At 41.5% G+C, this 20,332-nt stretch overlaps 1 protein-coding gene across 2 annotated transcripts in view; it reads right to left on the bottom strand.

Annotated features, from left to right (window-relative positions):
* Positions 1–20,101, bottom strand: part of mfsd3 (major facilitator superfamily domain containing 3) — a 30,132-nt gene extending 10,031 nt beyond the window's left edge. The window contains exons 1-3 of one of the 2 annotated variants that reach the window (XM_082553510.1): positions 19,996–20,101; positions 18,711–19,535; positions 5,387–5,534 (exon numbers count right to left, since the gene is read on the bottom strand). In XM_082553510.1, coding sequence (XP_082409636.1) covers positions 5,387–5,534; positions 18,711–19,410 — 848 coding nt within the window. In that variant the 5' untranslated portion in view covers positions 19,411–19,535; positions 19,996–20,101. The remainder of the gene's footprint in view (positions 1–5,386; positions 5,535–18,710; positions 19,536–19,995) is intronic. The other variant, XM_082553511.1, reaches the window with a different exon arrangement.
* Between the last annotated feature and the right edge of the window lie 231 nt (positions 20,102–20,332).

Here is a 20,332-nt window from a genome sequence, read left to right as displayed (position 1 = left end):
CGGAAACGAGGAGAAATAATGGTTCCCAAATAGATCTGTACCAGGGCTGTCGTGATTATATTTTCCAGCGGAGCTATCGACTATATTGATAAGTTATTTGATTACATGATTAATGGATTAAAACCTGTGCGTTTCAAAACATCTCAAAACCTAAAACCCAAGTTGATGCCATAAACTCTTTTAATTTAAATGTATTTTTATTTCTGTTCAAGACCCCCCCTCTTTCTTCTTTCACTCTTCCCTGTATCTTTATCTGGCTCTCTCTTCCCCCTGCACCCAGCGTTTCCTTACCTCTCTACTGGAAAACCAATCCTGCATCATTCACATGCTAAAGACATTCTTCTCTCTGTTGCTCCTTTGCCTCCCTTCTCAATGACAGCCTTTCATATCGCGCGCTCTCAAGAGATGCTGAGGGATGTGTGTGTGTGAGAAAAAGAAACCTCCCTGGCTGCCACCTCACACGGGCCAGGCCCAGATAAGAATAACTACGTTCTCAGGTTGCCAGGGGCAGTTGTAAAGGGGGTCACTCACTGACCACTCAGCCGTTTCTGATGGTAGTGAGGATATACCTTCCAACGGAGCTTTTAGAGGAGGAACAACAGCCCAGCCTAACTAACAGCCCTTTCTGTGTGTGCGTATGTGTGTGTACGTGCAGGTGATGAGAAGTAGTAACCAAGTGGAGGAGCTGAGTGTACGTACAATCAGAAACTAGTTTTAACACTGAATCTACTACACATTTGTCATAACAGACCCACAGGCACAAACCACTGCTGTGCAATGATGTGATTTCACTTTTTAATTCTCACAGCTTGTAAAATCAAGTTAAAACTAAGGGGTTATCTTCAGCGGTCACATGAGAAAGCATCATACCAAAAATAAAAGAAAAACAGTTCATACTTGAGAAAAAGAATTCTTGATTCTCACAAAACAGGAGATGATTATACGAAATATTCACTCCACCTGTACAGGAATGGACTGTGAGAATCCAGTAAAAACATCACTTTTGCAGAAGACACACTTTCAAGCCAGAGTGAAGCATGTCAAGGACAACCCGGAAAAAGATTATGCAGACTGGAGGCCATCCTTTGGTCGGATGAGACAAAACTAGAACCACAGTACCTGCAAAGAACCCACACAGGCACAGGGAGAATGTGCAACCCCCACGCTCAAACCCAGAGCTTTACACACAGTTCAAATAAATTACTACTATACATTTCAGGGGAAGACAGTTTGAGACTGGATGAAGCCAGTGATTTATTTCCCAATGTACAGTCTTTGAATTTTATTGTACAATGGTTTTAAACCTAAAACATCACCAAGAATACTTACTAAGTATATTTTGGGTCAGTGCAAAACCTTGCAAAACGAAAAAAAGATTGGTAATGAAATTGATGGCTTGTACAAATTTAAAGGTATAATTTCCAGGCTAAATCTGTCTATCTTGTGCAAAATAACACATTTAGAGAGTATTCTCTGTGTTGTGAGGGTGTGAAGATTTTACCGCCTTTACAAGTTACATAGGTGTGAAATGGAGAGGGAGAGTGAAAGATCAAAAGCCAAAGTATGACAATGACATCTTTTGAAAGCACTTTCCCTAAAAAAAAAAAAGAAAAAGAAATTTTTGCCTTTGGAGGCTTTCTTTGTGTTTGCTAGTGTCACCTGACAAGTGGAGAAAGCCTGGAATCCAAGTGGAAGAAAAAGGACAAACAGACTGACATAAGAGAGAGCACATGGCAACTGATACATGTCAACAAACAGGCAAGCAAACACACTCATACAGCACTGACGCAGATAACAAAACAGGGCAACAGAGACTTTGCTTATCCATTAGCTCGTCATTATACCATGTACATCTAACATATGCTAATTACTTTATGCACATAGGTGCAGAATGTTCTAATCAGCAAAGATGTGAATTAATAGCAAGAATAAGGATTTATATTAAGACTACATCACTGCATGGAGTGGGAACTAACATAATATCCTCTGTCCAGGTATTGTTGTTAGTCACAGTTCCCATCGCATCACAATGGCCATAGGCAGGGCCGTCCTACAAAGTGATTCTATAGGCAGATCGAATAATCTTACATAACTGTGGTCAGGTGCAAATGGCACAATTTTATGTCATCTGTATTTAACATGGAAAATGTTTAAAAATCATATTATTAACACAAAAGATGTTTATTCAAATACACCAGAGTCTATGGAAATTTGTCTTTTTTTATTATTGTAAGATTGACAGGTTTTGTTTTTTTTCCTGAAAAGGTTTTTGGTATAAACAGTAATTAACAAATCTCATAACTTTACGAATCTTTAAAAAGTTTTATAGATTACTTTTTTGGCTCCTCCCTTCAAGAGTCACCAGAGTGGATCATCTTCCTCCATCTCACCTGATCTCACCCCATTCCTAGCATCCTCTTCTGTCACACCAACCCTCCACATGTCCTCCTTCACCACAGCCACAAATCTTCTCTGTGGTCTTCCTCTTTTCCTCCTGCCAGGCAACTTAATCTTATCCAGTATCTGTACTCTATACATGCCTAAACCATCTTGCCCCTTTTTGTCTCCAAACTGCATCTAAGCTGTCCCTCTGATGTACTTGTTTCTAATCCTATCCATTCTGGTCACTCCCGGTGAAAAGCTGAGTATCTTCAACTCTACCACCTTTCTTTTTGTTAGTGTCACCATCTCCAATCCATACATTATAGATGGTCTTGCTAACATCTTGCAAACCTTCACTTGCCACTTTCCTTCTGTCATACATCACCACTAACACTCGTCTCCACCCACCCCACCTTTCCTGCACTCTCTTCTTTACCTCTCTTGTGAACTACTGTCCATTGCTTTGGACGGTTGATTCCAGGTATTCAAACTCCTTTACTACCCTTCTCCATTCCATAAGCATTCTGTCTTGCTTCTGACTTTCATTCTTCTTTTCTCCAGAGCATACTTTTACCTCTGAAGTCTATCTTCCACCTCTTCCCTACTCTAACTACAGATCACCATTACCATCTATAAAGACCATAGCGCACAGTCTTCCTTCCTGACTCCTCTGTTAACCTATTCATCACTATTGGAAACAAGTAAGGGCTAAGAGCAGATCCCTGATGTAATCCCACCCCTGACAATGTTTATTCATCTCAAACTGTTGTAATTTACAATTGAATGTTCTAACAGGTACCTGTCTGTCACCTGTAGCAGAAAGTCTAGCATCTTATACCTGTCTGTAAAGGTGACAATTAAAAAAACTAGGTGGATATTGTGTCAAACTTGAGGGGTCCTTGTGTGTGTGTTTGCATTGTGTCTTTGCACACATCAGTGTTTGTCTGATGGATTTGCTGCTCATGTCCACGCTCCAGAGAGAGGGTTCCCATGCTCTCAAACAAGGCAGTGTTTACTTAAATTACTGCAAACCATATAAAGAGTGATACGAGGCTTAAAACATGAGATAGAGAAGTAAAGGAGACAGTCAGTGCACACAAAATCACAGACGAAAATAATGGTGGGTAAGTAATTTCTTGACAGCCACTCTTCCACTTAGACCCTTTCTGATAAAGCTTCAGTGAACAGTAGGTGAAACAAGTGAAGTGAACTTTTTCACCAGTTTCCTCAAATTTTTAAGGACTCACTACATACACACAAAGCACAATTTTTAAGGCTAATAGCTCTTTGAGAATTGTTTGATATTTCACGTTATGAAACCACTCTGGCCTATGCAACACTGCATACTGTGAAAAGTATTACTACTGTTTATTTCACCATCCTTAGTTAATCAGTGTGTTTACTGGACTATTATTTTGTCTCAGTTTTACTGAAGTAAACACTAAAAAGTAATTAACACTGGAAATACTCAAAGTCATTATAAATTTACAATAAATACTGGAGTATTATAAAAGATTAGCACTATAGGACACTTTACTTTAGTTTCCATATAATGGCCCAGTACTGTACTCTCACAACATGCATAGTGTTCAGAGCACAAGTTAGCGACATGTTGTGCTCAAGTATCTGCACTAAAGAGGTGATTGTTTTGTGTGTGCGTTATGCTTGGACACCAGATGTGAAACCCATCCAACAAGACTAACACCTGGGCTCATCGGATGGTGATCATGAGAACACATGGCTACATCAAAAGGGAATGGGTTCTTCAAAGGGGAATGTTTTGACAAATAGTATGACGTTGAAGTCTGACCTAGCTAAAAGTAATAAACTACAAACGAGAGAGTACCATTTTATTAGAGCTGAATACCTGCTAGAATGGAGGCAGGAGGGGGAGGGCACAGTAGGCCATTCTCTATAAATTAAGACCCCCCCTCCTACCGCCCGGTGTGTCTGTCTTTAATAGGGTTTGATTTTGTTTGTCTACTGTTTGCATCCCCCAGGGCATTTTTGTCTCTTTTTTGTCTGAGCTTTGGGTTTATTGGAACTGCTTTTCAATAAACTCTTTTATGCAATTTAAACTTGAATCTACAGTGGTTTTTGTGTATTTTCTGACTACATTAGTAATAGTTTAAGATTTTTGTTTAGAGAGTAAATCAAATCTTCACCTCCAATTTTTGAAACAACAGAATAGCCTTGTTGGTGCCTATCAAACTATTATCTCTGCAGTTTATTCTTGGATTCAAAGAAAGAAATGGGTAAAAATTATGTGTTTTTGGTACAGCCTGCTTGTAACAAAGTACCTAAAGCTACAATTTAAAATTGGTTCTTTGCTACAGTTGTCTGTTATGTATAGAAAAATTACAGGTTCATCTCTTGAGTAAGGAGTCTTTTTTATGTATGAATGATTCAGGGGACAGTGTTATGTGGCTTAACAAAAAACAACTAAACAAAAATAAGAAACCCCAACAACATACTCTGAAAATGGTCAGGTTCAAGGACGAGACCGAAAATGAATGACAAAGCAGTCAATGTCCCAAGAAACATTTTATAGACCTTCAGAAAACCCAAAGAACTATTGTTCAAGACCACTTTAAAAAGTGCACAGTACTATATAACAGAAATGGATAGACCTATAAGAAAGTGATTTTGCAATGTCTTCTTGGATTGATGGTGATGGACTTTTTTCAGTACTCTTTAGCACTTGATATTAAATAATCGATTAACTGAAGAAACCTACCTGCCAGGTTAGTTCATGATTAAATATCTTAGTTTCAAGCCCAGGTGACTATTACACAGTTTCATGAAGAATGTGGAGTTAGTAACATGCAATTTAAAGTTTTTCACAGGCATTTTACACATTTTTCAAGGGCAAACACCCCCCAAAGACGCCGCTTAAATTGAAGGGTTTTGCAAAGTGAGACCACTTAAAAGAGTCACAAAATATTTCTGCCACAGAAAGGCCATGGTGAAACCAGTGATAAATGATGGTGCTGATGAAGGCTACCTAAACTGAGCGAGCAGCAGGCCTCCCAGGGACGATCCGCAGATGGAGAAACCCATGGCGATGACGCCGTTCCAGAAGCCGAGCTCCCTGGCAGTCATGTGGTGATCCAACAGGAACAGAGGAAACATGGTTACTGCACCCTGCTCACCTGCATACACAGTGATAGTAGACAGAGGTGGACAAGAAGAAGACGTCCAAATGAATGATGAATTAAAATGGGTGAAGGGTCAGGGTGGTGGTTTAGGGGTTGTAGGATACAATGAGTAAAAGACGCATTATCTACCGTATACATCTGACTAAGCATTGCTATTTTCACCAACGGTAAATATAAGAGACACTTTCTGAATACACATGCCTATTCCAATCACAGTCAAATATTATGAGGGTGCTGTATCAAACTGTTTAGCCTGCAACACTGAAAAATAAAACATGGTTTTCCTGGGATGACGACTGCAGAATCAAATGCGGAACATGTGGCGCACCCAGGCCTATTCCTGGAAAGTGTCAATAATAGATGCCTGACAAGAAAAAGAATACCCTCAGTCACTTTATCAAACGGGGCCTAGCACTTTTCCTAAAGCACAAAAAGGAAAACACAACAAAAACACAGAAACTTCCACAGATGAAACAGACCGCACAAAGACCTTTCAGTCAAAATAAAAAGTTTCTGTCAGGCAGTAAGACTTTCTCTGTGTGGTATTGAGTGTGGGGGTAATGTTCTGCTGAACATTACAGTAAAATATTCAGTGGTGCCGACTATACGCCATTATTATATTAATGGAGACTGACTTCAGAAAGACAGTGGGACCAAGGAGCTGTATGAGTGACAGCTTGGCTCCCAGACTGCTGTCAAATACGACACAACACAACCGACGACTCACTCACTCAGTCAGCCAGGAGACAAACAAAAATAGAGAACGAGGGGGGGGGAAAAAGACAGATGAAACAGACTGAAATGAAAAAAATAATAAGAGAAAGCCGAGGAGCTAGGTAGGGAGTGCAGCAGCGGAATTAGAGTGTCACTGCCGAAACAGCGGTGTGACAAGCCTGCGGAAATTCGGGGAAGGAAACGTGGATTCTCCACGTCTCCCTCCTCTGTCACTCATATTTTACTGCTGGAAATTTGCATATGGTTATCAGAGATGGGAATGACCATGTTCGAGCTTGTCCTGAAAGGTCATTTAGTCAGAAAGGATTACTTCTAAAACAAAAGTGTTTGACTGTAAAATATTTGTTGTTTAGTGCTTCAGAAAATATGCGAAACTGACCCAAGAACTGCCACTGCAGCAAATCTAAAAAGGTTTCTTACATCACACAAAGGAGGGAAACCCCATAAAATGTGCAGATTTTAATAGTGGTTGATTTATATTGCTAACTTGAAATGAATAAGTCACATGTACTAACAACACATAAAACCAGAAGTTTAAATTTCACAAAGGATATCCAGAACTTGTGCATAAATAATAATAATAATTAAGGAAAAATAATATTACACTGATGCATCACTAAAAATTAATCAATGTCTCACTATTTCAAAACTATTTTTACAATAAATCTAAAAAAGTTTGACTAATTATAGAATGGATTCAGAACAATTTTGACAATTCTTCAAGGAGCAAATTCAGATTCAGAGCAGAATGTTTTTGGGTTCCCGCCACACAAATGTAAAGACATGATGCTTTCCCTTTTTCTACATCCTGATAAAGTAAATATTTTTGAGTGCTGGTTGTAAAAAACAAAACAAAAAACCCCCCAAACAAACAAAGAAAACCCAAGCCATATTTTACTGCAGTCAAAGCAATTAAACGGTGGCGAAAAGGGAAAATCTGAGTAAATGAGTGGTAACAACGATGCTGCAGACATTAAAATCCTTGAACTTTAATGCACCTCGTGAGGAAAAAAACCAAAACACTGGAGATCATATTAGTTTTGATCATTGGTATCTTATAGAGATTACACTCATGAACAGTGACACAGGAATTTATTGTTTATTACAGTATGGCACATTTTTTTCAGCGGTCAAGTGCAACTTAAACGGTATAGCAGCAAATTTCTACAAAAAACAGTAAAATCCTTTCAGTCCACGCACTCCGTGGGTGATGTCTGTGCATTACTCACATTTTAATCTGTCATCCTCTGTGCTGAACTGTTCTGAGTTGCATCAACTGAGCAATAACCATGTTAGTCATAATAAAGTAAACACTGGCAGCAGCAGTACCCATGATGCCAGAGTTGTTTACCCATGGTTCTGCGCTCCTGTGCCTGTCTGTCTGTTGTTCAGCTCAAAGCTCAGAGCTTTCACAGTCCTGCCTTCAACTAATTATTTCTTTAAAGGGGGGAAGGGGTGGTAACATGCAGGCATGCACACACACACAAAACAAGGCTGATTATTCCTTTCTATAAATATTCTCAAAGCAACAATTGTCCATTTCAGCAGGGATTTCATTAAACATCCGCTAAGATTAAACAGAGTGGAGGGAAAATCAGAACGAATGGAACAAGACTGAAGGAGAGAGATGGCAAGAGAAGAAGAAAGTGAGGAGGGAGAAATAAAGAAAATGTGAAAAACTAAGAGAAAACAGGAATACAAAAAAAAGAAAAAAAGGACGAAGAAAGAAATAGGTGAAAAGGGCAAATACATAAAATACATAAAATGATATGAGTTAAACATGACTGGAGAGATAGGACAGGGATGGAGACTGCTAGAGACAGAGGAAGAGGAGGAGGGGCAGATGAACAGAGACAATGTTAGGAGGTTAGTGAAGAGGAAACAGAGGAGGAATGGCAGGCTCAAAGAAAAGTGTTTACAGAGAGAGCAGAAAGACAGCATTATTTAACATTAAGAGTGACAGCATGAAGGAAGCTCTGTTTATTCTACTAATTTAAAAAGTGCCCTATAGTAGGGTGGTGCAGATGGACAATGATCTCTGGGATAAGCAACGATCTCTTGACAACCAAGAGAATGTTTTGTTTTCTCATCAAAGCATGAAATTATTACCATCAATATTGCATTCATATGACAGTTTATCATGTCTCCTCAACTTTTTAGCTCTTGGTGTGAGTGGCCGTGAGAGAAAAACTGTAGGTGAAGAGTACAGGACAGACAGATGAGCTACTTTAAACATACATAAAGAAGTTGGAAGAAATCAAAAAGAGCCAGGCAAATGTTATGACATAATACTGTTTTAGCTGTCCAGCTGATATCTGTCCACTTCTGTTAATTACAGCAGACAACAAAGCTCTCCTGCTGGTATACTTTGTTATTTCTCTTTGTGCTGGAAGTGGGAAATAAGCTCCCCGGTGTGTCTTTTCCTCTCTTTCATCAGGAGCAGTAACACTGTTGTTTTTTGGGGCACACAGTATGAATCAGGGTGGGTGGCTAGCAAGTGCCAGTGCACAAACGAATAACAAAAATACAAAACCTGGCATTGATCGATGACACTGATGACTCATATCATTCTGATAGATAGCAAAACCATTCAGTGAACCCACGTGCCCTATGGATGGAGAACAGATGACAAAAACATGCCATCATAGGATAAAAGTGATCAGATCAAGCAGGACAAGTGGGCCCAAAATATGCATAACAGAGATTTTCTCACTGAACTGGTCAACTTTTCCTTAACTCTTTACCCCCTTAAAAGTCTACTAGGAATAACCTTTGAAGCTCTCTTCTGAACTGAGAGGTTTCTGTCAGATGTCAGGCCTGCTTATAGAAAATGACTGTGTGTCCATGAGAAGTGCATCGGCTAGCCTTGGAAAAACCTGAAAACTATTGGTCATTAAACCACGTATTTATTGAGATATACAGAAATATCAAAAAAGCGTCATTAAGGATATAGGGCAGGTCATCAAATGTCGCCTTTATGGGGGAAAGAGTTAAGCCTCTCGGTTGTCTGTATAAGCGTGTTTGCAGCAGACGGGGGATAACTGGTTATACGTATAGGGATCACAGACAGATAAGCTTGAGATGAGGGGAAAAGGTCAACGAGGACATTGGGGTGAAATGCTGACATTCATGCTGCACCTTAAACAAAAGAGCTGGCAGAGCAGGTCCAGGAGAGATCACCGAGGACACACAGTCAACATTTAGTGACCCTTTATCACTCCCTGGTGAAAGCAAGGTAAAAGGAGACAGGTTCATACATACTACATGTCTCAGCAAAGCACTACACACACTCTCTCACACACTCACACACACACACAAACATAGGTATAAACACACACACATACACCTTCAGCTCTTTGGGTTCCCTCAGGACAGAAGAGTAAACAGAACCCTCTCTGAACACAATTACATATAATCCTGTGTATATTAGGCTATTGACACAAACAAGTCCCTGCAGATCGATGCAGATGTTCCCCATGGCCCGTAGGTCTCACGAACACTGAACACTGAACGATACATCATCACTCCAACTCAAACCTGCTACATTACTGGGCTGCTTATGCTTGTCACTTGTGTTTATTTTCTGAGTGCAGTATTACTATGCACATCCTTTCCATCTTAAGGCAGCTGCACAGTTTCCATTTAGGTTTTTAAAGCATTTCAAGCAATCAGGGGAATATCCTCAATAGTTGTCAATTAATAAAGGCAGCTGATGTTGATTTCAGTTCATTAAGGCAAATCAATCATAAATACCTGTGGTTCATGTGGTAAAAAGGAGGATTTATATCTTTAAATGTCTAAAATGATCATGCACCCATGGATAAATGTGTTTATTTCTCTTTCCATTTTGCTCTCCGTTTCTCAGGGCACCATGTGGCGGTTGTTCATTAATTCATCCCCTCCTTCAGCCTCCCTTCCTGCAGGCCTTCCTTTTCCCTCTGGAAAATAACCCCCACTCTCTCTCCAAGTTTTTCTCTAAATCTGCTAGCTAAATCTAATGCAGCAGTGCTGCATTAAATTCTTTCCTTGCAAACCTTATATATTTTTTAAATTGCTGAGGCATTGATGCAACTTTGTGGTTATCCTGGAGGCATTAGTTGATGGTGCCAATGAGCTGTATCACAGTACACTGCTGCAGTTTCTCATATTATGTTTCCTAAATTCATATATCCTCAAAGCCATTTTTTGAGCAGGAAATGCTAAAGTTAAAAGCAGGAACAAAGCTTCACTTCTACTGTTCATCCATCCATCCTTACACCTGAGCTGTTTCCTGGAGAAAGTCACCAGGGTTCACACTTGTCAAGCATACAGGGCCTCTGTTTGACAAGTGGTGGACTGCAAATTGCTGCTCTGATGTATTTATTTAGTATTTAAAAATTCTACTTATTATAAATAAAGGTGGCACAGGCACACTTGTACAGCAAAAAGTGCTTATATGGACACACAATCAGATTTTAACTTCCTCTATATTTATCTATTCATACACACTAAAGCATCTGTATTCCAAGGATAGAAAGCTGACTTTTAGTGTCTTTAACACATTCACATACATATAGTATCTAATAAATCAGTTCGCCTTATACCCACACTGATGTCCAAACACTCTTTTGTTTAGCCACGTGCACTCGTAGTATCGTGACTTAGCTAAATGTGTTTTCCTATGGATCAAATTCCAGCTTATCCGATATTTAATGAACTGATGTAAAGGAACCTCATGGAAGTTTGCTAACAACCAAAGTGACCAAATGCACCATGGGAATATTGGATGACAGCAGGACATCAAAATGTTTGTGTCCAACACTGAGCTTATTTGGAACTCATATCCACCATTGTTTGTCTCTTTTTTTTTTTGGCTTTTTCCCCCATTTTCTCCGTCTGCTTCCCTCCCCCTCGCTCCCTCCGTCCATTGCTCTACCCAGACAGTTCTCCCATCATGCCTGTAGCCTCAGATGGCACAGGGGTCACAGTTCATACACAAGGCTGCCAATGATTGGCCACAGTGTTGGACGCAGCACAAACTCAGAGTTCATTAGGGATAGATGAGGGAGAGGGGTGTAACACACAACATACCCACATAGCCCTTGAACAAAAACAATACTGTCTCACATAGGCAATTATGCTGGCACATCTAGGCCTAATCTAAAATATTACACAACCATTTATTTTTTGTAATGCAAAGAAGGGGGATGTTTAAATCAAACCAATATGAAAACCTAACAAGTGAGAAGACTTTAAATGTATATCAAAGGCATTTATTGCTGTTATCATTAGCATCAGCCAATGGCATGCACGTGTGTGTGTGTGTGTGTGTGTGTGTGTGTGTGTGTGTGTGTGTGCATGCTATGTAACGGAGAGAGTGTGGGGTGTGGAGGGGGATGCTCCCGAGACAGATTAGGGGGTCCAGCCAGCCTTCATATTTTGTCTAGTAGTATCGTCTGCTGGGGCTTATCCGATTACTGAGCCACCCTTAACACTCTCCCAAAACACACACACACACACACACACACACACACACACACATATATATGTACATATACACACACACACACATATATGTACATGTATACACACACACACATATATGTACATGTATACACACACACACACACACACACACACACACACCTCAAGACTATGAAAATATGAGGAGACAATTATATTCCCACCACCCACGCACAGTGTAAACACACGCACAGAAACACACATCACCAGGATGCGCCATCTTCCATTTCAGGTTCTGAATGCCACAGACACAAAGACACTCTAATCCTTACATAATCCCCTTCTGCTACCAAACACCAAACTCTGGCCACATCAACTCTCTCTCCCCCCATACACACAAGCTCAACTATTTCAAAACTACTTTAATTTTTTTCCCTTTCTTTTCTTTTTCTTTGCTTCTTGTTGGAAGAAACTTGTTCAAATTCAAAACTGTGCATTCAATTAAGAATGCATTTTCATCTCAACTTTGTATGTGTGTCACTGTGACTTTAAAAACAACTGCTTTATCTGTCTAACGTCTCCATTTCCCAATGTGCACGCAGGACATGCCTTGCAAGGATCACTTCTCTAACTTCTTCACTGCGCTTGTGAGTGCAGTACTCACAGAAACACCACCAGAGACATCTAGTGGTGATCTTTGGGCCCTACATCAACACAGCAGCGACTTCAGAAATTCAAACTGGGACGAAAAAGGGCTTGTTTCTAAAAATTCTGCATTTTATTGCCTCTGGAAAGTTAGACTGGACTGAACAGAAAAGAAATAAAAACAAATCAAGTGTTTTTATTTCTAAAATTGGTATTATAATCAAATACAGCTCTATGTTTAATACTTATTTATCCTATACCGGGACTTGGTACAGCCTCTCAATTCATCCATTCTCTTAAACAAGCCTCCCTTTAAGCTTTGCGCTTATGGGCCTCTCATCAATAACAGAAGGTTGAGCAGCAGGTGGGTGGGGTTTCTGTACTTGCACCCATCCATCCATCCATTCTCATCCTTTTTAGGTTCGGGGGTGGGGGATGACACAAAGACAGACAACCATTCGCACTTACATTCACACCTATGGGCAATTTAGAGCTTTCAATCAAGCTAAATTGCATGTCTTTGGACTGTGGGAGGAACCCACGCAAACACAGGGAGAACATGCAAACTCCACACAGAAAGACCTGATGGTGGAATTAAACTCAGGACCTTCTTGCTCTGAGGCAAAAGTGCTAACCACCGTGCCACCATGCCGGGTGCCACTTGCAACTTTTACCATGTTAAACCATGTTAGAGGTATTTCCTACCTTTGACATGATACAAAGGCTGAGAAAACTGCTAAACTCATACATAAACTTTTTGATATAATAATCCGACACTGCAATAGTATAGACTCGCTGGCCACTTTGTTAGATACACCTGTTCAACTGTTTACTAGCACATATCTAATCAGACAATCATATGGCAGAAACACGATAAACTTAGGCTTGTAGACATGATCGAGTCAGCCTACTGAAGTTGAAGTGAACAGAAAGAAATGAATTTAAGGGTCTTTGAATGTGTCATGGTTGTTGGTGGCAGACTGGCTGGTCTGAGTATTTCAGGAGCTGCTTATCTACAGGGATTTTTTTTCCAAACAATCATGTCTAAAGTTATGGAGAATGGTCGGAAAAGGGAAAATATCACAACGTTTCCCAACCAGAAGCCGTGGGTGGATAAAACCATCCGCGACGCTCTGAGATCCCGCACCGCTGCCTACAACACGGGACTCATGACGGGGGACATGGACCCATACAAAGCCGTGTCATATAACGTGCGGAGGGCGGTGAAAGAGGCGAAGCAGCGCTACGGGAGGAAACTAGAGTCACAACTCCAACAGAGTGACTCTAGGAGCCTGTGGCGGGGACTAAGGACAATAACGGACTATAAAGCACCAACAACCGGTATGACGAACGCGGCCGTGACTCTGGCAGACGAGCTGAACACTTTCTATGCTCGCTTCGAGGCTGCAGCTAAGGTCTCCAACAATGCTAGTGTTAGTGGCGCTAACGGCTGCAGACAGGAAGATACTGCCAGCACCGGAAACGTGCTCGTCATCTCCGAGCATGAAGTAAGGAGAGCCTTCAAGAGAGTGAACACCAGGAAAGCAGCAGGACCAGACGGCATCCCAGGTCGTATCCTAAGAGACTGCGCATACCAGCTAGCTCCTGTGTTCACTGAGATATTCAACATCTCTTTATCTCAGTCGGTGATCCCCACATGCTTCAAAGAGTCCATCATTGTTCCTGTCCCGAAGAAACCCCACCCTGCTTCTCTCAATGACTATCGCCCTGTAGCCCTCACCTCAGTAGTGATGAAGTGCTTTGAACGCCTGGTCAGAGACTTCATCATTTCTTCACTACCAGACACACTGGACCCACTACAGTTCGCTTACCGTCCAAATCGTTCCACAGACGATGCCATCTCTCATCTCCTCCACACATCACTCACTCACTTGGACACTAGAAGGGGGAATTATGTTAAAATGCTCTTCATAGACTACAGCTCTGCATTTAACACCATAATTCCCTCCACACTCACCACCAAGCTGGAGCATCTGGGACTCAGCTCATCTATGTGTCAGTGGATCTCCAACTTCCTAACTGGCAGACCACAGGCAGTAAGGATGGGCGGACATGTCTCAGCCTCCACCACTCTCAGCACTGGAGCCCCCCAGGGGTGTGTTCTGAGCCCCCTGCTGTACTCTTTGTACACATATGACTGTGTGGCCACTACCAGCTCCACCACCATCATCAAGTTTGCTGACGACACCGTCGTGGTGGGCCTGATCTCTGATAACAACGAGACGGCCTACCTGAAGGAGATTAGGAATCTGGAGAACTGGTGCCAGAGGAACAACCTCCTTCTAAACGTCAGTAAGACAAAGGAGCTGATAGTGGACTTCAGCACTAAGCAGGAGAGGAACTACCAGACCCCCGTCATCAACGAGTGCCCAGTGGAGAGAGTGGACAGCTTCAAATACCTCGGAGTTCACATCACGCAGGACCTGTCATGGTCCTGTCACATCAACACTGTGGTGAAAAAGGCCCGACAGCGTCTCTACCACCTCAGACGCTTGAGAGACTTCCAACTGCCCTCCAAGGTGCTCAGGAACTTTTACTCGTGCACCATAGAGAGCATCCTGGCGGGAAACATCTTAACCTGGTTCGGGAACAGCACCATGCAGGACAGACGAGCTCTACAGAGGGTTGTGCGGTCAGCTGAGCGCACCATCCGCTCCGAGCTCCCTGACCTGCACTCAATCTACAGCAGGCGGTGCTGGACCAAGGCCAGGAAGATCGTGAAGGACCTCAGCCATCCCAACAACAGACTGTTCTCTCTGTTGAGGTCAGGAAAGCGATTCCGCTCCCTGAAGACCAACACAGAGAGACTGAGGAGGAGCTTCTTCCCGCAGGCGATACGGTCTCTCAATCACACCACCACACAGTACTGACCCACACATACAGCTCTTACACACACACTGGACTTTCTGGACTTTGGTTTTGCACAACACTGGTCACTATATTCTTCATTTCCGGTTAATACTTGTACAGCTGCTGTTATTGTGTATATATTTATTTATATTTAGATTTCTTCATACATTCTTATATAGTTCTATATTGTGTATTGTGTATTTTGTTGTACAGTTATTTTATTTTCAACTTTAATTTATATATTTATCTTTATCTTATTCTTCCCAGTTAAATTTACCCTTCATTCTAATTTGTGTTGTACAGTTATTTCATTTTTAACCTTAATTTATATTTTATTCCTTCCTAGTTAAATTTACCCTTTTTAATTTTTCATATTTATTTCCTATCTTATTCATAGCCTTTTCCTTTTTTGTTCTCTTTAGGTCACGAGCAGTTGTCCAAGCATTTCACTACATATCGTACTGTGTATGACTGTGTACGTGACAAATAAAATTTGAATTTGAAATTTGAATTTGAATATCCAATGAGCAGCACTTCTCTGGGCTAAAATACCTTGACACTGACTATGTCAATACCCATATGACCATAGTGAACTCATCTTTTTGGTACACTGGTTTCTTGAAGATGACAAGGAGTTCTTTGTACTCAAGCGCCCTCCAGAGTCACCAGATTACAGTCCAAAAGAGCACCTTTGGGATGTAGTAGAACAGGAGATTCACATCATGCATGTCCAGCTGACAAATCTGCAGCAACTGTGTGATGCTACTAAGTTAATATGGTCCAAAATCTCTGAGGAATATTTCCAGCAGCTTAATGAACCAGATCAATGAAGAATTAAGACAGTTCCAAAAGGCCAAAGCAGGTCTAACTTGATACTAGCAAGTAGGGCTGCCACGACTAGTCGACTAGTAACGATTACGTTGACTATTAAAATCGTCGACGACTGATTTAATAGTCGACGCGTCGTTTGAAGCTTTGTAAGATCCCAAAAGACGCAGGAATAAGTAGTAGTATTTAAGAGTGTAATAACGGACTGAAACAGAAGATGGTAGCACTGCATGTATAAGGAGGCGAGGAATTACAAACCCCTCATCATCAGTGGCACACCAGTGGAGAGAGTGGACAGTTTCCGATACCTGGGTGTCCACATCACTCAGGACCTGTCATGGTCCTGTCACATCAACACCCTGGTTAAGAAAGCCCGTCAGCGTCTCTTCTTCCTCAGAAGACTTAGAGACTTCCATCTGCCACTGAAGGTGCTCAAGAACTTCTACTCCTGCACCATCGAGAGCGTCCTGACGGCAAACATCTGCACCTGGTTTGGGAACAGCACCAAGCCGGGGTTCAAGGCTCATTAGAGCCGGTGAGAACACCGGACTCCCAGCAAATCGTTTTCAAACCCACTGCTGTCTTTCGCTACTCAGGTTAAACATGTAATATAAGTCACTTAGATAACTTAAAAATGTTACTGTTTGGCTTTTTTTTTAGTATTTTATTTGTTCCTGAGTAAATCGGTTTGGCTGAGAAATAAAGTTATAGTTTTTACACAGCTGAATAAACGTCAAGCAGACAACTGATTATCAGAAGTGTGAGATGCTTGAGAATATACTCCGGTGTCCTGTTATATTTTAGATAGCAAGGAGCAGACGAGACTGAGTTTATTAAACTCCACCGAAACAATCTACAGATTTCATTAAACTTTAATAAACTATCATCTTGTCTTTATTTTTAGTTAGCATGTACCTTAAACACTTCAAGTTGGAAGCCAGGGCTCTAGAGTGCGACCAATTTGGTTGCAAATACGACCAAATTTTTCAGTGGTGCGACTAAAAAAAACCATTTGGTTGCACCTGTGCGACCAACTGTTCGGGTAGCAAAAAAAAATAAAAAAATCTGCAACCTTCCCTGTGGTCAACAACAGACACATATTATGCCCCTATCGTGGACTAAACCAATCAGAGATAGTAAGGGGCGGGACCTCTCTGATTGGGCGTGGTCCAGTTGAAAGTGCAGGTGGGAGTGGGAGGTGAGTAGCTTGAATAAAGCGATATCAATTCATTAAATCCTGAATAGACTTTTAAATATAACTGTGTTTGGCCAGAAATGCCAGATTCTCAGATTAAAGCTCACAAAACCATTTCAACAACAACCAAACAGCAAATGAGAGCAGGTACACGGATTCCACACAAAGACGTAAACACACAGCGGACCGACTCATCAGAATCAACTTTGTCTTTCTCGGGCAGCCCGTAGACCGACACGCTGATCAATGTCGTCATGAATTTTGCTGTTTTGCTTCCACGACTATTAAAATCACACTCCATGCACAGCTAGCTCTCTCTCTCTCTCTCTCTGTACTTCAAGAACAGTTTCCCGTCTCCAATCTCTGTTTTCTGTATTATTCATTCGCTTATTACCCACCAGTCTACCGTTGTTTACAGCGCTGTCGGCTGCTGTCTTTTTCTTTTCTTTTTTTCACTTAAATGACCTCGGACAAGAAAGCCTAGTTTTTCTGTTGTTCAATACTGAAGAAATTTAAACTTTATATGCAGAACATTGTAGAATATTTTTAAGGTTATCTGCTATAAAAAGCCAGACCAGGAAAATCTCCTTCATGTTTTTCTGTGTTTTATTCTCAGTTACTTTCACACAAAGGCATCTGCTGTGATGTTCACAATTCTGATGAAGTCAGTACTGATAAATGATCAGAATTATAATATTTCTGACTGTCTGGGGCTAAGTTGAATCGAATCGGGACTTTGAAAACCAGAATCGAATGGATTATAGAAATCAGTGATGATACCCAGCCCTAGTGAGCAGCCTAGGCACGACAGAAGTGGATGTAGCTGTAATAGGAAAAGAACTATTGCTAACTTCTCTGTTAAGTTAAGGCCTGATCCTTCTGAAATTCATAGCCAGTGCTCTGACACGGTGTCATCAATCTTTGAATGCTGAAAAAGCACAGTGTATCCAGAAAAACACATTATATTATATAAATTATTATAAAATTTGTGTACGCCTAACTTTAAAAAGTTAGGCGTACCGGTACGCCCATGGCAAAAAGTTAGTCTAGAGCCCTGTAAGCTAATGATATTTATATAAGAGCAGATGCATGCTGGTGCAATAAGCTGTATGTTTTACGTTCAATGGATGCATGATCTGATTAGTCGACTAATTGCAAAAATAATCGGTGACTAGTCGACTATCAAAATAATCGCTTGTGGCAGCCGTACTAGCAAGGCATTCCTAATAAAGTGGCCAGTTAAGTGTATAAGTGAAAATATCAAAAAAGGAAAATTCTGCTTTAAAAAGAAAAAAAACCCATACACTATGAGAGAACAATTAAAAAACAAATCTATAACTACATTGACAATAAATACTGAGCATTATTGCCCTTCTGGAAAATAAGCGAACATTTATCACAACAGATCACTTTACCTAAACTTAAACCAGTGCTTGAATAATAATCAGACTTACCCAATTTGTATGTTAGCACATAGAGAACTGTCCAAGGTGTGCCAGGCACTGCCAGCAGCTTCCTCCACACCCTCCACGGCCGTACAGCGTCTGCTCCCTGCCCTCCCTTTTTGCTGCCGTCTGCCTGCTGGCCCCTCACAGTCTCATCATCCAACACAGGGGCCCCCCACACAAACAGGGCTACACCAGCATACACAAATGTCAGCAGCATAAACATCCAGCTCCATCCAGCCACGTCAATCACAGCTAGCAGCCCACCTCCGGCAAACACTGACCCAGCTTTATACCCTACAACTTGTGCTGTGTTCCCAAGGCCCAGCTCCCCACGTCCTTTTAACAACCCCACTGCAGCTCCATCTACAGCAATGTCCTGAACAGAGGCCAAGGTGTTCATTGCCAGCAGGGTTCCAGCTACACCCCAAATATGTGCCTCTGGGGCCAGGGCAGCACTGGAGAGGCATGTTAGAGCAAGGCCAGAGACTGTTCCCACCAGCCAGCGACGCTTAGTACCAACTCGGTCCACCAAAGGCGCCCAGAGGACTTTGAGTACCCAGGGGAAGTAAAGGATCTTGGTAAAACCGATGCGTGTGAGAGAGTGCCCAGCTCCTCGCAGGTATACAGGAAGCAACGATGACTGGAGACCATAGGGAATGCCCTGGACAAAGTACAGCAGGCCCAAGAACACTAGTTTGTCATTCATGATCTATCCCCAAACGTGACCCTGTGGTAGAGCAGACACTGGCTTGGTCCATTGGTCAGGTCATCGTCATTGTTTTGATTAAAGGGGACTCCCTCAAATGGACTGGTTGTTCCAGGTGCGCAGGCCTGAAATAAAAGACAGAGTGTGAAATTAAAGGTTGTTACAGTGAACGTCCACAGCTCATACAGGCAGCCTTAAAAGGCTGGGTCTTCACTGCTGCTTTATTGCTTCTCTGCCCAGCTCAGTTACCAGCAACGTTGCCCCAGCTAACGAGAGCCCCCTCAAAGTCAATGACTCGTGCTAATCATGTTCAGTACTGTTGTCATTGCATCTGGTTCATCGTTTACCCTGCATCACAACTCAAACACGACTTTGCATCGTTTACATTTCACTACAGGTGCACAATTTAAGTTTGTTGCCTGGCTACCGTTAGCAAGCTAGCTTGCTCTCAAGCTAAACGTACTCAAGCGATTAGCTTAAAACATATTTCATCAGAGGTCCAGTATTATTTTTGGAATTTTATTTTGACCCGGAAGTAACTAGAAAAATATCAGCGTCTGTTCTAAGCAAAATCTTAAAGCATACTTAAAGGAAAGTTAGTTAGCTCTGTGCCAGCTAACCGGAGAGGGTGCTCCGCTTGTTTTCAGTCGGGATGAGCTTTGAGGTTGCCAGATTCTGGCCAAACAATCCCCCTTTCTGCGATGCTAAACCAAGAATAGTTTCTTCCATCATTTAAACTTGTTTTTTTTTTTTTGACGTGAAATGATATATACCGGCTTTTAACCTCCTAGGACCTGGCGTCCACATATGTGGGTTATTTAGACCAAAATACTCAATTCTGCTCTACAAGGGCCTGATATCCACTTACGAGGACATTATACTGCTACTGTTCTATCAAAATTTTAAACTAATATCCTCATAT

The sequence above is a fragment of the Aulonocara stuartgranti genome (genome assembly GCF_965226115.1).
Source record: "Aulonocara stuartgranti genome assembly, chromosome: 12".
Lineage (NCBI taxonomy): Eukaryota > Metazoa > Chordata > Actinopteri > Cichliformes > Cichlidae > Aulonocara > Aulonocara stuartgranti.
This window is presented reverse-complemented; position numbering and strand designations above follow the sequence as displayed.